At 40.1% G+C, this 23,673-nt stretch overlaps 1 protein-coding gene and 1 pseudogene across 9 annotated transcripts in view; both read left to right on the top strand.

The window, feature by feature from the left end:
* The window catches only part of tbc1d5 (TBC1 domain family, member 5), a 478,503-nt gene that overhangs the window by 398,832 nt on the left and 55,998 nt on the right, over positions 1 to 23,673 (top strand). For 8 of the 9 annotated variants that reach the window (XM_080209683.1, XM_080209656.1, XM_080209674.1 and 5 more), the window contains 2 exons: positions 151 to 216; positions 8,634 to 8,800. In XM_080209683.1, the coding sequence (XP_080065809.1) occupies positions 151 to 216; positions 8,634 to 8,800 (233 nt within the window). The remainder of the gene's footprint in view (positions 1 to 150; positions 217 to 8,633; positions 8,801 to 23,673) is intronic. The other variant, XM_080209720.1, reaches the window with a different exon arrangement.
* LOC145361913 (U2 spliceosomal RNA) lies at positions 1,003 to 1,144 on the top strand (annotated as a pseudogene).

The raw sequence follows: 23,673 nt of genomic DNA, 5'->3' as shown, positions 1-23,673 counted from the left end.
TTATTAAAGCTCTGTTACAAAAGTAGCTTTAGGTTTTTTCTTGTATATTTATTATGCAGAAACAAAGTATAGATTTTTATGAAGGACAAAACTTAAAGTGCCGTAAGACAATTAGTCCTGCCTATGCAAATAACTTTTTTTATTTACTAGGACAGGTAGTTACAGGAGATGATGCTAAGGCTTGTACCCCTGTCAAGACTATTACTGAGCTCCCAGGTAACAATCACTGTAGTAACTCGCTTTTATAGCTGGCTGTTGTAGTGACATTTGCTTGTGCTCATTGAAGCATTTTGTGGTTTGTTTCCTTGTGCTTGTTATATCACATTCATTTCTAGTTGCTGTGATCCATTGTCAGGCTTTCGCCACTGTGGGGCAGTGTTGTTCAAATAATTAATGAATTTCGTGAACCAACCTTACTGTGCTTGTTTGCATGCCTAACTCGCAAATTAAATCTCCAAGGTGCAAGTTTTCTCTTCTGATTTTACAAGCCAACGTACAAGAATGTCTTTCTTAAAGGAGTGTAATTGCAATGCTATGTGTGTACGTGAATAGATATGCAAAGAAGTGGGAGAGTCATTCCAATTTTACTGCAAAGTGGGAAACTAATGGTTATTTGAGTGTTTTAACAGCAGTTTTACCTAGATGTGTGAATATGAGCATATAACGATTGTAGCTCGGCCTTTTGGCTAAGATCAAGTGTAGTATCAACATGCTGTACTTGGTTGAAGTCATTAGGTTACATTTTAGCTTCATTTGAAGCATTTTTTAAAGTGGCACCTCGGCCTTTTGGCTAGGATGCAGATGGGATCGGGTCTTGGAGGAGGAGCTATGCCCCCTCCAATCGGCTTGGATCATGTGGATCAAGCCCCAGACAGGAGGTGAGGGCCCTGTCTTGTTGACTTGGACTGGGAGTGTCCCAACTTGTTGGGACTCTGAATTGGATTTGATTTGATTCGATTGGATTGAACTGGAATAAAGTTGAGGAAAAAAAATTAACGTTTTTATGCTTCTCGGCCTTTTGGCTAAGATCAAGTGTAGTATCGACATGCTGTGCTTGGTTGAAGTCATTAGGTTACATTTTAGCTTCATTTGAAGCAATTTTTTAAAGCAGCATCTCGGCCTTTTGGCTAGGATGCAAATTAGATCAAGCCTTGAAGGAGGAGCTAAGCCTACTCCAATCAGTTTGGATCATGTAGGTCAAGCCCAAGACAGGAGGTGAGAGCCCTGACTTGTCAGCTTGGATCAGCGATGTCCCAACTTGTTGAGACTCTGAATTGGATTTGATTTGATTGGATTGAATTGGAATAAAGTTTTTAAAAAATTAACATTTTTGTGCTCAAAAGTCATAGTTTGCACCTTCAAGTCAAAGTTGATAAACAATATATATCACTTTAGTGCATTATCACATGCTTCATTATTTCAAGAGGAAACATTAGACATGGCTACAATTTATTAAAATTAACACAAATCAAGGGCCAGAATTTCATGGGGCGGTGATGACATTGTTCACCAACCGGGTAGTTTGCCTACACTGCTCCATCCACCCTGCAATCCATGACCAGATTTTACTGCTCTCAGGCAGTTAATTGTCTGCATTCCTGGCTTCTGTCCATCTCAGTCAGGATGTCCAGCTTCCAAGAGCTGCCAGCCAATCTGAGGGCCAGAAGCTGTCCAGACACAACAGCTCCATCAGAAGCTGTGACCACTGCTAGGACTTCAGCAATCTGAACTAAACGCAATGAAGATGGCCTCAGAGTGCAGGTAAGTGGGATCAGGGTTCGCCAGGGCCACACATTTGGGCCCCGGTGAGAGGAGGGAATCTTCCCGCAGGGCCATGATGGGGTCCTCCATTGGCCACAGATAGGCCAGTCAGGAGGAACTGTCTCCCCACCGCCCTCCATTCCAAATTCACTGGGAGGCTGCGAGGTTTTACTGGGTATTCCTCCAAGGTAACCGTCTTCCACCTGTGAAATATCACCAACAGTGGAAAGAGTTATTTGGCCACTTAAAGGCCTCATTTGGACTATGGTGAATGGGCTGTCCACTACCTTCCCCGCCATTGGTAAAATGTCAGCAGTGCCAGAAAAACGATGGGCACCGAATCGCTCACCACCCCATCTAATTTTAGCATTTACCTTTGAGAATATTGGACTGCTTCAAGCTCACCTAACCATATGTTAGCAGTGACCATTCCCCTTCATTCTAATTCACCCTCTTCATAGCACTTCATTTCTCTTGCTGCTATCTTCTAGCTAACATTCCTTGGATTCGCCTATCCTCAATTCCACACATAGGCCAAATGTATTCTTAAAAACTGAAACACTGCTTGGGTTTGATAAAGTAGACTTCACAGGAGGAACACAGAAAAAAGTACTTCACCTATCAGTGCTAAATCGTTAACCAAGTCTCACTGCAGAATATCATCTCATCAGGGTGAAATCATGATTGTGCAGTTGGTTCGCCCAGGACAAGGCTAGTCCATTGCACTTCAGGTGCGCTGATGCTTGCAATGTCCCCAAATGCAGGATACTCAACTGCTAAATTTGTGGTAGTGGGGGACTGCGTTTAAAAAGAGTCATTGCTAAAATACACTGAACTCCATTTCAGACAAATGGTCTTATTTTAAAAAGCTCTGGAAAATAATGAAACATCATGACTAATGGAAATAATAAAGTATTCAATGTTATTTTTAACTTTAGTTAAAAACTTAAATTTTTTTTACTTTAGTCATCAAATGTTTGATTTACCTCTTATGTCATCTTTCCCACTTTAAATCTGGTTACTGCAATTGTCTCTTTAACACGAAACACTTAGTTTATTCTTCTGAACAGTACCATGCTCTCTGTTCTCTTAACTTCAGTCATTTTAAGATATTCCTTCTGTCCCAATTGTCTCATTATCTGGACATTAACTGGATCCTTGGAAGCCTGCCTTGTTGTAGCCCCCTTATTCTGTCCAGCCTCTCCTGACACAGTTGAGAGATGTTCACTTCCCCCCGCCCTCCCCACAACCAAGTGTTCTGCCTCCAACTACAATCAAATTCAGCTAATCTAAGAAAAGTTTTTTCCCCCTTAAAAGGGCCTCCAGTTTCTAAGCGACACCCACATGCATCGGCTGGCCTATTTACTCTTCACATTGTAGCCCTCTCTAAGCACAATATTCTCACAGTTAGAATTGAAACCAACACCCATATATACAAGAACCTTTATACAGCATGAATTTAACTATAGATTTTACCCTTCCAGACACAGACATATCAAGTTAAACCCACTTAAAATTATATCTTACTCATATTGTTTATTAATGTGAATATAAATAAGCAGCATTTCCTCTTTCTGACTGTTGTTTGTCTAGAGGTTGGACATTGCTTCCTAATGCACGCTTTAAAATAAAATTACATTTATCTCCTAAGGAACTGATAAGGGAAAAAAAGAGAGACTTAGGGAGATATAAGAGGCTCCGGAGGAGTATAAAACGTGCAGGGGGTACTGAAAGAAAAAAAATTAGGAGAATGGAGGGAGAGGGGCATGAAAAAACACTGGCAAGCAAAATAAAGAAAATTCCCAAGTGTTTTATAAGCATACTAGGGACAAAAGAGTAACTAGGGAAAGAGTAGGGACAAAGTGGCAATCTGTGTGTAGAGCCAGAAGATGTAGGAGAGGTTTTAAATGAGTTTTTTTTTCTATCTGTGTTCGCTAAGGAGAAGTATGATATAGGTTATAGAAATCAGGGAGGGCACTGTGATATAATTGAACAAATTAGTATTAGGAGAGAGGAGGCATCAGCAATTTCAGCCCACTGAAATTAAAAGTAGATAAATCCCTGGACCAGATGAGATGTATCCTAGGCTGCTGAGGGAGGCAAGGGAAGAGATTGCAGGGGCTCTGAAGCTAATTTTAAAATCCTCTTTGACCACAGCAGAAGTAACAGATGATTGGAGGACCGCTAATATGGTGCCATTATTCAAGAAGGGAAGTAGGAATAGACCAGATAATTGCAGGTCAGTGAGTCTAACGTCAGTGGCAGTGAAATTATTGGAAAAGATTCTGAGGGACAGAATTAATCTCTACTTGGCGAGGCAAGAATTAATCAAGGATAGTCAGTATGCCTTTTCAGGCGGAGATGAGGACACTGCAGTTGATGTAGTCTACATGGACTTCAGTAAAGGTTTTGACAAGATCCCACATTGGAGACTTGTCGAGAAGGTAAGAACCAATGGGAGCCAGGGCAATTGGAAAGATTGGATCCAAAATTGGCTTCGTGGCAGAATGGTCGAAAGCTGATTTTGAGACTGGAAGTCTGTAACCAGTGGTATACCACAAGAGTTGGTACTTGGTTTCTTGCTGTTTGTAGTGTACATTAATAATCTAGATGCAAAAGTAGAGGTATGATCAGTAAGTTTGCAGAAAGTGATGGTTGGTAGATAGTGAGGAGGAAAGCTTTAGATTAAAAGATATTCTAGACAGGCTGATCAGATAGGTAGAACAGTGGCAAGCTGAATTTAACCCTGAAAAGTGTGAGATAATGCATTTTGGGAGGATTTGCAGTGCAAAGAAATGCACAATAAGTGCCAGGGCACTAGGAAATACAGAGGACTAGATGGATTTTGTGGTGCATGTCCAAAGATCCCTGATGGAACGACAGGTGGATAAGGTGGTTAAGAAGGCATATGGGATACTTGCCTTATTAGCCAAAGCACAGAATATACAAGGAGGGAGGTTTTTTGATGGGGCTGTTGAGCCAAAGCAGGAGTACTGTGTGCACACTAGATGTGATTGCACTAGAGGGTGCAGCAGAAATTCACCAAGATGTTGTCTGTGCAGGAGAGTTTCAGCTGTGAAGCGAGGCTAAAGCAGAGAAGGCTGAGGGGGGTGGAGGCGAGACATGATCAAGATGTACAAAATTATGAGGGACATAGGGTAGATAGGAAGGAACAATTCCCCTTTTTAGAGGGGTGAATAGCCAGGGAGTAAAGACTAAGTTAAGAGACAGGAGATTTAGAGGGGATTTGAGGAAAAACCCAAAGGGTGGTGAGAATCTGGAATACTCTGTCTGAAAGAGTGGTAGAAATAGGCATCTTTGCAACATTTAAGAAGCACTTAGATGAAAAATTGAAATGCCATAGCATACAAGATTAAACAGTGCTGGAAAATGGGATTAGAATAGATAGGTGCTTAATGGCCGGCACAGACATGATGAACCAAAGGGTCTTTTTTAATGCTGTAAAACTCATAGGACTATGACTCATTTGGATTTGAGACACTGCGTTTCGTATCTTTAAAGAATGAGGAAGATAAGTAAGATGCTTTTAATGAAACAAACAGAATTAGGACAAAACTTGTATACAGCTTGTATACTACATAATGCAGATGTCCTGAAAGTAAACTCCTTAGCGAACAACTGGCATAGATTATTGCTTTCACCATCTACACAGGCTGATCAGATGGGTAGAACAATGGCAAACTGAATTTAACCCTGAAAAGTGTGAGGTGATGCATTTTGGGAGGACTTGCAATGCAAAGGAATGCACAATGAATGCTGGAACAGACTATCCACATGTCATAGAACCCACCTGATTCATCTCCCGTCATAATTCTGCTCTTAACTGTCTTTGACAAATGGTCTACTTGCATGTTTTGTTGTGTGAAAAGTACTACAAATATATGTTTGTTATGAATGAAAGACTAACTATCTTAAAAGTATGAGAGGCTGCAGTTGTTCTTCTCATGCTATTTTTTAAATGAACAAAAGATTTGTTTGTAGTGTTCTGCTTAGCTTTTCATGGTCATTACTGCATTATAGATAATTAATGTTCTCCTTATATTTGTATAATTTTTTAATTCTGAAGAAATTTTGCATCAAGAAAGTATTTTTTACATCTGTCTGCATTAATTAAGAACCTGAAATGTTTGCATTTTGCAAATTCTACATGATCATCAGTTAAAATATGCACATTGACAGAACATTAAATACTGTGCAAAGAACCTCTAGTGGCCCAGTCGCTAAGCACATCTCACTCTTCACATTTAAGTGAACTGTGCCAGCTGTTGAGTCCATGAATGTGGAACATGAGATAAATTTGACTTCAAGAAATTGGCAATAACATTAAAAGTTTTGAAGGGAATAATCATGCTACGTTTTAGTATTGATCATTTTGAACAGGACTGTAAGTACCATTGTTTTGAACAAAGGGCACTTAGTTCTCAGGATCTCTTTTGAGTTTAATTCACCATGTGTGAAATTACTTTCAGTTAGCTTTGCGTAAATTTCATTCACAAATTAACTTTGAGAATTTTTCATATTGATCAATATTGAATGAGTTCATCTCAAAAATGTTTAAAGAAATAATGATGTATATTTATCAAGCACCTTTCAAAACTTCAAGAAAGCACTTTAAAGGCCGTAACATCAAGTATAATGTAGGAAATATAAATTTTGAGAATGAGGTATATAATGATTGATGCACCTATAGTATGTTCACTCTGGTAGTTAAGACTTTTTTTCAGGTTGAATTCTTTCTAACATTTAAAATTGGATCTGATTTTGTATGAGAGGAAGAATTTAACCTGAAAATTATCCTTAAAAGAAAAAAATGTATATAGTGTGTGTGAAATCCTTATTATTTCATATGCTAATACACTGGTTATATGATGGCACATGGGAATTTATGCATAGCAAATATAATAAATCAGACTAGCACTGAAGGTTATGTACAATATATGCAAAGAATCCAGATTTCAGAGACTCAATGCTATCTACTTTGATGCACATTGAACCTTAATGTATTCTGTCATGAAATGGTAAGATACTGTTAAAATGAATGTATTATTTCCTGCACAAGTAAAATCAACCTGCCATGTGTTTTGCCAACCATGTATGGGTAACAACTAAGAGAAAGGAAAGAACAGGAAACAGGGTGTTCTTTGTGATTGACATAACATATAGTTAGAGTACTGTGAGCCAGGAAGCAGTTTAGACACCAATGAAGTATTGAAGAAGCTGCAGCTAGAGAAAGAGGCACCATCTCCAGAAACCAGTTCAGTCAGAGATTAGGGGCTGAAGGCTGCAAAAGAGCAAGGCAGAGGGGCAACCATCCTCAGCAAACCGCTCAGCTGAAGATGAAATGCTGAGGGCAAAAGAACCAGATGCAGTCCTCTGAAAGTACTGTTCAGAGGGGAATCCAAGGGAAAACAGACAATGTGTTGTTTGAGAAAGAGACAGTTGCAGTAACCAGAATTAAAGGGGGAAAGCAGACTTGAAAGCTAAATCAAACCTTTGATGACATTTCCATAGAGTTTGGGAATCAGTAGTTAAAGCAAATGTGAACAGTTTGTATGACTGTCAGGACAGAAATACTGAAAGGGTTGGTGGGGGGGTGGTTGAAAAATCTGTGCTGGATTTTTTGTTAAAAGTAGCGTGGAAGCTTCACTTTAAAAAGTCATTTGGAAAACTTGGACTGGATTTCAGAATGCAAACGACTGATGGAAAGCATTATTATGAACAAAGATTTTTAAAGTGGGTTTTTGGGTGTAGAGTTTGGAAACTCATGTGGCAATCATCTGTGGGGATTCTGGGGAGAAATCCACAGCTATTAACTTGGGTTCAGACCTGAGTGTGCGTCTTGACACAGCCAATCTGTGTGTTAAAGGGACTTTGTATTACTGAGACCATTGTGGTTCAAGGTGTATTTTGTAATCCATGTTCATCTTCAAATCTTTGTGTATTTGTTAAACTAAGGGTGAGTAAAGGTGTATTAGTGTATCATATTCCATTTTTTTCATGGTTTTTTTTGTCAAAACTATTTAGTGATTCTGTTCCTCCACGATTTCTTTTAAAAATAAAAATTATGGTCTTTCTGGAATCTTCCTGTCCAGTTATAACATCAACTAGGATTATAATAGTGATGAGCTGCCTTCTTGAACTGCTGAGGTGTAGGTGCATTTACAGTGCTGTTAGGGAGTAAAGACTAGGATTTTGACACAGCGAGAGTGAAGGCCTAGGTCAATGCTGGGGTAGTCCATCCAGTTTCATTCCTTTTAGTTTTTGTTCTAGCAGTTGGATAAAAGTGAGTGGCTTTATTGGCCATTTCAGAGGTCATTTAAGAGTCAACCACGTTGCCATGGGTCTGGCGTCACGTGTAGAGCAGTTAAGGCAGGTTTCCTTCCCAAGTGAACCAGATGGACTTTTATGACAACGATGCTTTCATCATTAGACCGTTAATTCCAGATGTTCTATTGAATTGAACTTCCATCATCTGCCGTAGCTGGGTTACGTGTCCAGCAACAATACCAAGCAGCCACTGCCTCTCCTAGGAAGGCTTCTCAAAATATGTCCTTCATTTGAAATATTGTGGAATTAAAGTAAAGGTTACATTTTGAAATTATGGAATGAATTGCTGGTGAGTTCATATCTTGGAATGGTGTTCACCGTTATGAATCATTCATGTATATTTAGAATATATAATTGTTGTAGTACAGTAATAATTTTTCCCATCATTATCTTAAACCAATTTGTAAATAAAGTCAATGAAATACTAATCTAGTTTAAAACAGAGCAGAACAAAAAGACCTTTGAAGCAAACAACATGAAATCACTTTGGTAATTTCTGTGCTCTTTTGAACTTGTTGTTTTAGGTCATGGTGCCACTCATATTAGTTCCTCACCAAGTACTGAGAGTTTGCCCACTGCAAAAGATAACACAGCATCTCCTCCATATTCTACTGCTAAAAAGGATTCATTCTTTAGTACAATCTCTCGTTCACGGTCACACAGCAAAACTATGGGCGGCCGAAAAGACATGGTGAGTCCTTTCAGTTATCACTCATGTTAAAAGGTAGTGTTTTCAGATTGGAGCCTTTTGCATAGGTGTTAAGTGGCTAACAAGGGAAAGGTAAGTTCATGGAACCATATACTTTTTATGCCCACTTTCATTTCATTTAAATATAAAAACGTTGTTTGCTCAATTTAGGGAATAGTGACACAGCCGTCTCTCAGATGTTTACTGGTAGAGCACTGGATTGTGTAATTATCCTGGAGTGATGTGCCTTGTAATAATGTTGATATTCCTCAATGTTGTTCCTGATTGAACAGCTGAGATCAGAAACTGTAATATAAACAGATGCAAGATTAAACCTTTCCATCCAAATTTTTTGGACACAGCCAATATAGATTGTTTTACTTTCATGTGAATTGACATTTTGGTTGTAAATTTGAACAGATAAAATCTTTAATTTTCTTTCAAATCGCTTGATGTCAAAATGGGCTTGGTCTTTGAATCTACAAAGTGTCAGTCCCCATTTTGCCATTAAAGTCATTCCTTCTGCATATTTATTGTTTAAATTTTCACTTCTTAAAGTGTAAAAATAATAAAAGAGACACTTTACTGACTCTTAATAGATGTAGTTTGGTGATTGAGGCAGTCTAGAAAAAAGGTAACTGGTCTTTCACAGTTAAAAGGAAGTTAATAAAAGCGCTGGATCTGAAAAATGAAGAGAAATTGGGACTATCTAAACAATGCTTGTTGCTCACAGTATATGTAAGGGAATGGTAGGTAAACATATGAGAAAAAAGGAATAGAGGGTTATGTTGATAAAATTTGATGGGGGAGGATGGAAGGAAGTTCAAGTGCCAGTGTTAACAACGGCATGATCTGTTTCTGTGCTCTTTATCCTACATAAATAGTGATTTTTTTTAATCCTGCTGTGCAATCTTTCAGCCAAGACTGAATATTGTCTGAATCTTTCTGCATATGGACACGGACTACTTAAGTATTTGAGGAGTCGCAAATGATGCTGTACATTGCTGTCATCAGTGAATATCCCCACCTCTGATCTTATGATAGAGGACAGGTCATTGATGAGCAGCTGAAGATGATTGGCCATGGGACATGACCTTGAGGAACTCCTGTAGCAATGTCCCGAGACTGAGATGATTGACCTTCAACAACCACAACCGTCTAGGTGTTGCTCCAATCAGCAGAGAGTCGTGCCCCCACCCCCACAACCCTCTTACCCAAAGTCCATTGATTCCACAATTTGCTCAGGTTCCTTGATGCTACAATTGGCCAAATTCTGTTTCAGTGACAAAATCAGTCACCTCACCTCTTGAGTTCAGCTTTTTTCTTCGCGTTTGCACCATCTTCACATTGAAAATAACCTCCATCGTTCTGTGTTAAATGGGATAGATTTTGAACAGATCCAGCAACTCAAAACTGGGCTTCCATGGGGTGCTGGGGGCCATCAACTCCATCAAAATTGTACTCAACCACAATCTGTAACTTTATGCCCCAACATATCCCCCATTCTACCAGTGGGGATCAACTCTGGCACAATGAAGAGCACAGAAGTGCATGCCAGGAGCTGTCATAGACAGATCCATTTGCACTGGGCATACCTACTGGAAGTAATCTCCCTCCCACACTGAAATTCCCACTTACAACAAACACCAAGCCTCCTATGCCCTGTTTTGATGCATTTTGTTCTGTGATTACTCTCTGCTCATCTCTCTCTGCCGCTAATGAGCTAAAAATATTTGAACTATCACGAGTGACAGAAGCGAACAGTATAGAATCAGTTTAATTTGGGAAGGTTCAGAATCATCTACCTTCATTAAGTTTCCCTGAGGTGCAGAGTTAATGAGTGGGCAATTAGCAAGTTCAGGAGCTTTAGCCTTGTTTAATGTGCTAGTATCCCCCTTCATTGAGAATGGGTATATTTGCGGAGCTTCCTCCTTTTGTTGTTTAATGTCTAATGCCACTCTTGACCGGATATGTCAATATAGCAGAGCTTAGATATGTTCCATTAATTTTAGGATCGCTTAGCTCTGTCTATAGCATATTACCTGTGCTGTTTGGATTGGCCTTCATAGCAAGGGGGATTGAATATAAAAGTAGGGAGGTCTTGCTGCAGCTGTATAGGGCATTGGTGAGGCCGCAGCTGGAGTACTGTGTGCAGTTTTGGGCACCGTACTTACGCAAGGATATTTTGGCCTTGGAGGGAGTGCAGAGGAGGTTTACTAGGCTGATACCGGAGTTGAGGGGGTTGAGCTATGAGGAGAGGCTGAATAAACTAGGCTTGTACTCGTTAGAGTTCAGAAGAATGAGGGGAGATCTCATTGAGACGTATAAGATGATGAATGGGATGGATAGGATAGAGGTGGAGAGGCTCTTCCCGCTCAGAAAGGACAGTAGGACTAGGGGGCACAGCCTCAAGATAAAGGGGCGGTTTAGAACGGAGTTGAGGAGGAACTTCTTCACTCAAAGGGTGGTGAATCTCTGGAATTCTCTGCCCGTTGAGGTGGTGGAGGCTGCCTCGCTAAATATTTTTAAGATGCGGGTTGATAGGTTTTTGATAAGCGAGGGGATTAAGGGTTATGGGGAGAGGGTGGGAATGTGGAACTGAGCCACGACAGATCAGCCATGATCTTATTGAATGGCGGGGCAGGCTCGAGGGGCTGGATGGCCTACTCCTGCTCCTATTTCTTATGATCTTATGATTGGAGGTAGTGCTGTGTTGTAGTTTCACTAGTTTGACACTTCATTTTTAGGTATGCCTATTGCAAATGCATCTGTCCATGACAGCACCATGAAGTTACAGATTGTGGTTGAGTACAGTTTTGATGGAGTTGATGGCCCCCAGCACCCCATGGATGCTCAGTTTTGACTTGCTGGATCTGTTCGAAATCTATCCCATTTAACACAGAACAATTGAGGTTATCTTCAATGTGAAGATGGGACTTCATCCCCATATTAATTGTGCAGTGATCACTCCTACCAATACTATCATGGACAGATACATCTACAGAAGGTAGATTGGTGAGGTTGAGGTAAAGTACATTTTTCCCTTTTGTTGGTTCCCTCCTCTTCTGTTGAAGACCCAATCTAGCAGATATGTATATTAGAACTCAGCCAGTTCGGACAGTCATTGTGCAACTGAGCCACTCTTAATGATGGATATTCAAGTCACAGAGAACATTCTGTGCCCTTGCCACCGTCAGTGCTAAGGAGGAATACTGACTGAGCAGTTGAAGGGTGGGAAGTAGCAAGTCGTAATCAGCAGGAAGTTTCCTTGTCCATGTTGATCTGATGCCATGAGAATTCATGGAGTCCAGAGTTAATGTAAGGACACACAAGTCAACTCCCTTCTGACTGTATAGCTCTGTTCCACCACCTCTGGCGGCTCTGCCTTGTTAGGAAATGACATATCTAAGGATGGTGATGGTGGAGCCTGGGGCATTGTCCATAAAGTATCATTGTGTGAGTGTGCCAGTGTCAGGCTGTTGCTTGGTTAGTCTGTGGGACAACTTCCCCAATTTTGACACAAGCCCCCAGATGTTACTAAGGAGAGGTTAGTATGGAAAGGTTAGTAAGGATACATGATTGAATGTATTCAAGAGATGGCTGGATATAGCACTTGGGGCAAATGGGATCAAAAGTTATGGGGAAAAAGCAAGATTAGGCTACTGAGTTGGATGATCAACCATGATCGGAATGAATGGCGGAGCAGGCTTGAAGGGCCAAATATACTCCTCCTGCTCCGATCTTCTATGTTTCAGTGAGAACCTTGTAGCGTTAACAGGACTGGATGTGCTATTGTCGATTCAGGTGTCTAGGTTGACCTCCAGGTGGACCATCCTTTTTCATTCATATGTAAAAACAAAATTGTACACTTAGAGTTTGTCCTATGCTTGTGACTTAAAAGTGATGATATTTTTTCAATGATTAGGAACTGATTCCACCTGTTGATGTTGGTGCTAAATGGTGAGAAATAAAAGCAGAGCATGCCACTTGAATTTTGATTATTTATTATTATTACATATTAGTTTCTGTTCATTATTATACTAATTTATAAATCTATTTTCAATGTATTTTTATAATTTACTTTACCATGAAGATTAGTTATTCTCTATCCCTTTGTTAACAGTTCCCTGTTAGATAGCTTTGTTTAACTCTCAGCTCCTGACAAAGGAGCCGTGGTTCAGAAGCTCATGATTCCAAATAAACTGTTAGACTTTAATTTGGTGCTTTGAGATTTCTTAGTGTGCCCACCTCAGTCCAACGGCAGCATCTCCATATCTATTTAACATCACTGAACTGTTAACTATTTAACATAAAAGCAGAAAATGCTATAAATACTCAGGAGTTCAGATTATGGAATAGGGAACTGTACTGTCGATTATTTGATTCTCTTTCTCAGGTGACCACTGAAATAAAAAGATGGCAACTTATCTACACATTCTCACATCTAAGTGAGGTATGAATATCATTGCGATTAACCTATTGAACAATATTCTCATTATGTTGAAGTAAATATCGCAATAGTGATCCTACAAATTTACATTTGTTAAAAGCTCTTATTGAGTCCGTGAGACTTATTAACTTTTGGTCACTCCTGTTGCATGACAGTTCCAGTTCTTTCTTCTAAAATATGTAGAAATTTACAGCATTGAAGGTGACTGCTGTGTCTGTGCTAATTTGTCACTAGAGCAATCATGGAACACAACTAGCTCCCATTTCTGTTTTGATATAAAAATAACTTGAGTTTAACTTCTGTACTGTTATGTTGCATTTTGTTTTGATGTTCATTTTGCTAGCTCAACACATCCTGTTCCTGATACTTTATAATTAGAATATTTCTTGTACATTTGGGACTAAATTATTGGATTACCAGAGAAAGGAAGAAATTTGCCGTAACATGCATGTCTGTAACTTAAATATAGTATAATTCTTTCTCATTCAACTGCTCCATCCAAAGGAAGTGCTTCATATGCAAAGAAACTGAAATATGCATAACCCATTCAATTTTTTTCCCCAGTCAATAATCAATAGCTTTTCTGTTCATTTGCAGCTGGAAAGCAATTAATACCAATTTTACTGTTTACCTTTAATTAACTCTAGACTCTTCATGTAGCTTATCACTTGATACCTATGCATAGAATCATTGAATCCATACAGTGCAGGAGGCCACCATTTGGCCCATCAAGCCTGCACCAACAACAATCCCACCCTCTCCCCGTACACCCGATGTATTTATCAGCTAGTCCCCCTGACACTAAAGGACAATTTAGCATGGCCAATCAATTGAACCCGCACATCTTTGGAGTGTGGGAGGAAACCGGCGTATCCAGAGGAAACCCATACAGTCACGGGGAGAACATGCAAACTCCATGCAGACAGTGACCCTGGAATTGAACCCAGGTCCCTGGCACTGTAAGGCAGCAGTGCTAAGCACTGTGCTACCACGCCACCCAATATAAAGTATTAGTACTTTCTATGTGAGTGCTTGTAAATTGATAGATCTCTTCAACATTGGTATATTGCAATTTTAGTATTGATATTCTGTAATACAAAGGCAAAATACTACAAATTGGAAACATAAACAGAAAATACCGCAAAGATTTAGCAAGACCAGTGGCATCTGAGTTTCCATTTCAAGCTGGTGACCTTTTATCTGAACTGAAAAAGTTACAGCAATGACAGGTTCAGCAAGTACAGGTGCAGAGACAGAGGAGGGGAGGAAATATAAAAATGAAAGCCCTGTGAGAGGACAGAGGTAAGAGTGATTGAATAATTAAAATCAGCTGCTGATGTTAATTCATGATTAGCTCCCATGAAAACATGGGAGCAGTGGTCTGAAAATGTTGTGTTTGGGATGAGTCTAGAAGGTTGTAAAGTGTCTTAATGGAAAGTTAATTCCCCAAGCTTCCATTGAGCCTTGAGAATAGTATAGGAGACCGAGGACAGGTTGGGAGTGGGCACTGAAATAAAATGGCAAGTCACCAGAAGCTCAGAGTCAGGCTTGCGGACTGAACAGAGGTGTTCAGCAATGTGATCAACCCAACTGCATTTGGTCTTACCAATGTAGAGGAGACTACATCGTGAAATGTGAATACAGTATATTGAATGGAAAGGAGTACAAGTAAATCTCTTTTAAATTTTGTTGAATTTTTCATTTAAGATGTATGCCAGTTAGATTCCAGCTAAAAATCTTTACAGCTTTCATTGGATTGTGTAAGGTTCCGAGCCCGAGGTGACTTTTCAAGAATCTAACTCTTGCCCATATCCAAGTTCACCGCCTGTGGGCAGTTACAATTTTTCCCAATGTTCTTGTAACCTCCAATCAAGTAAACGATTATTAATTTGTACATGAAATCTAAACTCTTCTCAAAGACTAAGAAGGAGCATGTTGAGCAGAAAGCACTTACAGGCGGGAAATTGTTTATTGTTCTTGAAATCTTATGGATACATTTAAACTAGGAGCAGGAGTAGGCCATTCGACCCTTCAAACTTGCTGTGCTATTTAAAAGGTATCAATGCTGATACAATTTTAATCACAACTTCACATTCCTGCCTACCCCCAATACCTGTGGATGTTGTTTATATGGACTCCCCGAAGGCCTCTGATAAATTCCCACATAAGAGATTGCTAGCTAAGGTAGAAACCAATGGAATTGAGGGCAAATTACTGACATGACTGGGAAATCGGTTGAGTGGTAAGCAACAGAAAGTAGGGATAATGGGTACGTACTCATATTAACTGGATGTGATTCGTGGTGTCCTACAAGGATCTGTACTGGGGCCTCAGTTGTTCAATTTATTAACCACTTGGATAATGGCATAGAAAGCCATGTATCTAAATTTGCTGATGACACAAATTTAGACCCCGTTGTGGAGAGTGTAATGATAGTATAAAATTACAAAGATGTTGATAGACTAGGTGAATGTCCAAAACTGTGGAAATGGATTTCAATCCAAGTAAGTGTGAGGTTATTCATTTTGGACCAAAAATGGACAGATCAGAGTATCTTCTAGATAGTATAAAGTTAAAAGCAGTAGGTGTCCAAAAAGACTGTGGTTCTGGCGCATAGATCTCTAAATTGCCATAAATAGATACAGAAAATAATCAATGGAATGTTTATCTTTATATTCAGAGGACTGGAATATAAGGACGCAGAAGTTATGCTTCAGTTATTCAAAACCCTGGTTAGATCCCACTTGAAGTACTGTGAGCAGACCTGGGCACCACACCTTAAGAAGGATATATTCGCCTAGGAGGGCGTGTAATGTAGGTTTGTAAAAGTGATACCTGGACTTCAGAGGTTTAATTCTGAGGGGAGATTATACCATAAGATGCATTTTCTGTAGGATTTTGAAGGTTAAGGGGTGATCTTGAAGTCTTCAAGATACTAACAGGCAAAGATAGGAGAGATAAAGATAAGCCATTTCCACTGGTTGGAGATTCGAGAACTAGGAGGCATTGTCTGAAAATTAGGGCCAGACCATTCAGGAGAGACATCAGAAAGCATTTCTACATACACAGGATGGTAGAGGTTTGAAACCCTCTTCCACAAACAGCAGTTGATGCTAGATCAGTTGCCATCTTTAAATCTGAGATTTTATTAAGCAAAGCTATCAAGCAATATGGTAAAAAGGCAGGTATATGGAGTTTGGCCACAGATCGACCATGATCTAATTAAATGGTAGAACAGGCTCGATCAACTGAATGGCCTACTCATGTTCCTAATCTTTTCACCCTCTTGCCTATCAAAAATGTATTTATTTCTACCTTAAAGATACCCAAAGACACTACTTCAACCATCTTTTTAGGAAGAGAATTCCAAACCTCTGAGAGAAAAATATTTTCTCACATCTCTGTCCTAAATAGGAGACCCTTATTTTTAAATAGTGAGCCTAGATCAGGATTCTCCCACAAGATGTGTGTCACGTGTGGAGAAACACAGAGAAACATCCTCTCCACATCCACTCTGTCAAAACCCTTAAGGATCTTATCGTTTCAATCAGGTCACCTTGTACTCTTCCAAACTCCAGCATATACAAGTCTAACCTGTCTAATCTTTCCTCGTAAGACAACCTGTACGTTCCAGGTAAACTTACTCTGAAGTGCTTCTGATGCATTTGCATCTTTCCTTAAATAAGGAGACCAATACTGTACATAGTAGTCCAGATGTGGTTCTCACCGATACTCTATATAACTCTACTGTTATATTAATTTCCTCTTGCAACAAACAATAATATTCTATTAGCTTTGATAATTACTTTCTGTACCTGCATACTAACCTTTTGCAATTCATGCACAAGAACACCAAATCCATCTGCAACTCAGTGCTCCACAATCTCTCACCATTTAGATAATGTTCTTTTTACATTCATCCTGCCAAAATGAACAATCTTACATTTTCCCACATTATGCTCCATTTGACAGAAATTTGCCCACTCGCTTCACCTAACTATGACCTTTTGTAGCCCCCTTATATTCTTCTCAGAGCATACTTTTCAATGTACTTTTGCACATCAGTAAATTCAACAACCATACCATCGGTACCTTCATCTAAGTTACTTGCATGAATTGCAGAGTTGAGGCCTCACTACTGATCCCTGTGGCACACCACTCATAACATCTTGCCAACCAGGAGATTACCTATTTGTGTTTCCTGTTAGCTAGCCAATTTTCTATTCATGCCAATATATTACCCCGTGCACCATGAGCTTTCATTTTCTGTAATAGCCCTTGATGAGACAAGAAGCTTGTGGACACCAAGTCATTGAAAGTATTCGAGAAAGAGACGGGTTTTTTTAGATTTTAATGGCACCATGTGGAATGGAAAGAAAGCATGAATATGGTACTGAGATAGAGAATCAGCCGTGTTTATACTGAACGGTGGAGTAAGTGCAAAGGACCGATTTGGCTAATCCTCCTCCTAGTTTCTCTGTTTCTCCATTGAACCATAGAATCATAGAATCCCTACAGAGAAGAAGGAGGCCATCCGGCCTATTGAGCCTTCATCAATTCTCCGAAAGAGAACCCCACCAGACCCTCTGTCCTATCCCCATAACCCTGTGTATTTGCTGTGGCTAATCCAACTTACTACACACGCTAGAAAAATCTCTGAGAGATGTCAAGAGGAAGTATGGTGGAGCTGAGAAAAAAATGAAGGCAGGTATAGATAGAGAAAATAAAAAAAAGCTACATAAAAGGACACCATGAGAGGGGTCGCCCGGGGAACATGAGGTATCCTTTGTTGGCATGGAGAGTTTGGAGGATTAAGGGCTGTTTTTCGCTTTCCTGTTCTTTTACAGCTGTGATAAAGTAGCCAGAGTACTAAGGCAAGTGTGTTGCGCAGGTTGACTTCATACCCAGCATTGACTCTAGAAGCAGCTATTCTCCATGTTTCTCAGCAGGCCTAAGTCAGGGGACTAAGTGAGAAATGTGGAGCTGCAGTGTGAGGTAACAAACTGGAGTAGAGTGGCAATCCGACAATGATTGCCATTCTGCTCAAGATTCAGCCTTTTTCTTGGTATGGCGTGCAGTTGCTTTGTAGAAAGTCTACTGTTATGATAGACATGTTCAGTTGATTAGTGTTTAAGAGTTGTATGAAACTAGATTTCTTTCCTCATTCAGCAGTTATGTCTTGTGCAATGTAACAGTTTATGATTTTGGTCAAAATGTTTTATTTATGGAATGAGAGTATTTATTGATTGCCAGTATCTCATTGATATTCAGCACCCTTTCCACAGCACGAGGGGGATTGAATATAAAAGTAGGGAGGTCTTGCTGCAGCTGTATAGGGCATTGGTGAGGCCGCAGCTGGAGTACTGTGTGCAGTTTTGGGCGCCGCACCTGCGCAAGGATATTTTGGCCTTGGAGGGAGTGCAGAGGAGGTTTACTAGGCTGATACCGGAGTCGAGGGGGTTGAGCTATGAGGAGAGGCTGAATAAACTAGGCTTGTACTCGTTAGAGTTTAGAAGAATGAGGGGAGATCTCATTGAGACGTATAAGATGATGAATGGGATGGATAGGATAGAGGTGGAAAGACTCTTCCCGCTCAAAAAAGACAGTAGGACTAGGGGGCACAGCCTCAAGATAAAGGGGGGGCGGTTCAGAACGGAGTTGAGGAGGAACTTCTTCACTCAAAGGGTGGTGAATCTCTGGAATTCTCTGCCCGTTGAAGTGGTGGAGGCTGCCTCGCTAAATATTTTTAAGAAGCGGGTTGATGGGTTTTTGATAAGAGAGGGGATTAAGGGTTATGGGGAGAGGGCGGGAAAGTGGAACTGAGCCACGACAGATCAGCCATGATCTTATTGAATGGCGGGGCAGGCTCGAAGGGCCAGATGGCCTACTCCTGCTCCTATTTCTTATGTTCTTATTTCTAGGTGCTTGTGACTTTTATGGATTTTTCTGTATCAGCCTGTTTATGTTGAAATGTTATTTTATTTTGTACTCTGCATTTCATTATAATCCTATTGGGAATAGGTTTCCTGCTTCCAGTTCATTGCATTCGGTGAAGGTTTGAAGTGATTAAGAAACCTTTCTGCAAATCATTAGTTTTAGTCTGAGTTTCATTTCTATAACTAAACATAACTCTTACATGCATTGCCCTTGGTAAGTATTTATGTAACAAAATATTAGGGGCATTCCATTGCTATGTTATTGTAGTAATACAGATGGTTGTACAAGTGTTTTTCCTACTGGTCCATTTTATGTCATTCTTATATTGGCTTTTGAATATCAGGAGAGGCAAGTTTAGCTACCACATCCATCTTCATTTTCCCTGATTTTCTTTAGCAATATGCTCCTGGTCCTACTGAAGGTCCTGTGTTTCTGATGTTTTTTCAAGTAGTTTTTGGGATTCATGAGAAGTTCATATCTAACTTGTATCTATATGTATGTGTGTGATATATATATATACAGGTCAGGACGCCATCAACTCTGAAGTAAGTATCTGTCTGACTCTATCTCAGAATTGCCCTTCAGAAGTTAAAACTTTTCAGGTACTTCCATGGGGTCCTGACACACATCTCAGTTTTATGTCTGTTCTCTAACAATCCAGGCACCAGAAGATTTGGGTCATCGTATTCTAGCCCCTCCCCCTGCCCCCATCACCATCCCCCTGCCCCCAACATCACTCCCCCTCCTCCCCACACGCACATACACACACAATCTACGCTTATCAAATCTTTGTTCTGATTGCAAAACATAACTGACCCCACCCATGCCCTTGTTCAACATCCTCAAATTATTCTTCTTTCTGTAATAGCACCTTAACAAGAACACATCAGCACACAACAACATTGTCGCTCGGTAGTAAAACAAAGTCTTTCTCTTTGCTGTTAAAAATATCACTTGCTCAGCAACAGGAGTAACAAATACTCCCCAGTTCATCTTCCTCTTCCCCATCTCTGGCATGCTTTCACAGGCTGCCCACCCACACTGTTTCTGGCAGCCAAGTTCACGCTGCTTTCCACAACTACTAACTAAATTTATATGCTGACTTGCCAGCAAGCATGCATCCTAGTCAGTCTTCACCTGCCCACAGCATCTTCACCAAACATCCAGGTGACCATTTTTGTTTACCGTGAAAAGCATGTTTAACTGCCACGCCATTCCATTGGCCATGCTTATCAGCCACCTCAACTCTGTCCTTACCCAAGATGGATGTTACTGAAAATGTTTAAGAAATAACATGTTTTCCCCCAAGTAGGCTGATTACCTTCTCCCTAGTGAGTGGTGTTGTTATCCTATCTGTCCTGCATCCTGGCCAACAAATCCTCACTCCCAACCCTCTTTCAAAACTCAGAAGTGAAGAAGTATGGTTAGAGACATGAGCTTGGGAGTGTTAGGATGAGGAATAGGTAGTTCAAAGGGAGACAGGGTGAACAAGAAGCAGAAACAATTGGGAAGGAAACACCAAGGAAGTCACTGAGGGGGGAATTTTCCCCAAAAGTGGCATTCCAAATGCAACCTACAGTCATTGGTATCCATATCATTTACAAGTTCCCTCCAAAAATTAGACCAAGAAATAAGTAGATTAGGGCAGAAAGAAACAAAAACAGTTAAGGGAGTGGGATCTCAGAGAATCTAGAAAGTGAAAAAAAACAGAGACAGAGGGAAAACAGCAACAGACATCAGAAATCAGTAAGAAAGAAATGAGCATTTTCTCTGATTTATTGCATGCATGTCAGATCAAATAATATTGTCTGTAGTTCACATTTATATTGCATTGTATTGATAATTACTATAAATGCTTAGAATTGATAAATCAGAATAAAAATAGAATATTGAAATATCTTTAGCCTGGTTTGATACTGTGCCTTTAAGAAATGTATGTATATCATGTTTCTTGTAAGGGGTCTATTTAGAATTCTGATCTGTTTGGCAGGGCACAAGTTTGTCTAAGAAACCTTTAAAATGGTAGCTGGAAGAATAAGATACGTACGTGTTTAAGAAGGGCTAATGTATTTGTGTTTACTTAAGTTTCCCCTGGAGTTTCAGAGTAGAGTTTTGATAGGCAGGGATAGAATCATGAGCTTAAATAGGAGGAGCTAAGCTTATAGGGAAAACACAGTTTCTCTTTCTTTTTTAAAACAAGCAGCTACTACCTGGTTCTGAAAGAAGCAACAGCTCTCTCAATTCTCTCTGTCTCTCTCGCTTTCGTGCTCGCTCATGCTGTCTCTCGCTCTCTCTCTCTCCCTTTCTCACTCTCGAGCTTGCTCTCGCTCTCACGCCTCGAATGAAACTCTATCCTCACGTTGCCAAAATACAAAATTGTTGGGGTCCAATCTGACTTTCATAATATCCCTTGGAGTTTATCATCTGGTATTCTAACAAGCCTTTATGTCAATAATGCTACTTGTTTTAACTGAAGCAACAAAAATTATTCTGAGATTCTTTGCATGTAATCCTTTAAATAAAAGTATAGGTTTTATGCCAATCTGCAGCTGCAATTCCAAATTGTCTCAAGGGCATTGTACACAAGTCGATAATGTCTGTGAAATGTTTTATATTACTTTAAGAATGAAACTTATTTATTCAAATGTCTACATTTATCCAATTTAATAGGTGGGTTATTTAATTCATTTATCATTGCCATTACTTCACAATAGACTGTTCGTATGTGAATGGAATCCTTAGTTTGTGCAGCAGAGGGCAGCTTTTTAAAGCAGAACTTTAAAAGGAATAGAATTTGTGACCGAGTTATGATTAAAATGTAATATTGTAAATAGAATCACTCAGTTGGCTTATCCTAATAAGCAAACAAATGGAACAGAAGTTAAAATTGTAGCCATTTAACCCATATGTTTTTTTGGAAAACTAAAGCAACCTCAAGTAATGCTGATTGCCTTTCATTGGGAATTTATTTTAGGTATTTGCTTATGTTAGAAAATCACTGGAGTTTTGTTTTAAATTTAAAGAAGAATCAAAAATGTGATGAAGTGAACTTAAGTTTCTATGTTTATTTATTACTGTCACAACTGGGCTTACATTAACACTGCAATGAAGTTCCTGTGAAAATCCCCTAGCTGCCACACTCTGGCATCTGTTCGGGTACACTAACATTTAGAAATTGAATGGGTACCTCCATTAAGTCCTTTCACCAGCTATGAGATATTAATTACGGATTAATCAATAATGATCAAATGAACATTTTCTTCCATAACCATCAATTATACAACTCAGAAGTTCGCTAAAAAATCTCAACCCAAACTCAAGTAGTGGAACAAAACAGCATGCTGAAAAAATAGGAATGGTAACATCTGTAGGGAGAGAAGACAGAGTTAATGGGGCCGATTCTCCCTGAAGTGCTGAATTGGTGGGAAAACTGTTCTAATCAATTTTAGAACTGATTTAGAACAGTTCTAAAGTACTATTTTGTCAGTTTGCCTTCTCAGCTGAATCTCTGCACTACATGCACTGCGGAGATCCCAGTCGTGAATCTGATTAAAAACCCAGAGGGGCGGGACCTATACATGCCAGAGTTTGACAGTTCTGGAACTCTGCGCATGCGCAGTGGCCCTGATCTATCAGACTCCCCATTTGCTTGAACATAAGAACATAAGAAATAGGAGCAGGAGTAGGCCATCTAGCCCTTCGAGCCTGCCCCATCATTCAGTAAGATCATGGCTGATCTGAAGTGGATCAGTTCCACTTTCCCGCATTCTCCCCATAACTCTTAATTTCCTTGCCTACCAAAAACCTATCTACCCGTGACTTAAATATATTTAGCGAGGTAGCCTCCACCACTTCAACAGGTAGAGAATTCCAGAGATTCATCACCCTTTGAGTGAAGAAGTTCCTCCTCAACTCTGATCTAAACTGCACCCCCCGCCTTATCTTGAGGCTGTGCCCTCTAGTCCTGCTGTCCTTTCTGAGCGGGAAGAATCTCTCTACCTCTACCCTATCCATCCCCTTTGTTATCTTATATGTCTCTATAAGATCCCCCCCTCATCCTTCTAAACTCCGACGAGTACAGACCCAGTCTATTCAGCCTCTCTTCATAGTCCAGCCCGCTCATCTCCGGTATCAGCCTAGTGAACCTCCTCTGCACTCCCTCCAAGGCCAATATATCCTTGCGCAAGTGTGGCGACCAAAACTGCACACAGTACTCCAGCTGCGGCCTCACCAGTGCCCTGTACAGTTGCAGCAAGACTTCCCTGCTTTTATATTCAATCCCCCTCGCTGTGAAGGCCAACATTCCATTCGCCTTCTTGATCACCTGCTGCACCTGCAGACTGGGTTTTTGCGACTCATGCACAAGGACCCCCAGGTCCCTCTGCACCGTAGCATACTGCAGCTTTTCGCCCTTTAAATAGTAATCCCTCCTACGATTATTCCTGCCAAAGTGGATAACCTCACATTTGCTAACATTGTACTCCATCTG

This window comes from Carcharhinus amblyrhynchos, chromosome 2 (assembly GCF_965287045.1).
Source record: "Carcharhinus amblyrhynchos chromosome 2, sCarAmb.v2.hapA, whole genome shotgun sequence".
NCBI lineage: Eukaryota > Metazoa > Chordata > Chondrichthyes > Carcharhiniformes > Carcharhinidae > Carcharhinus > Carcharhinus amblyrhynchos.
This window is presented reverse-complemented; position numbering and strand designations above follow the sequence as displayed.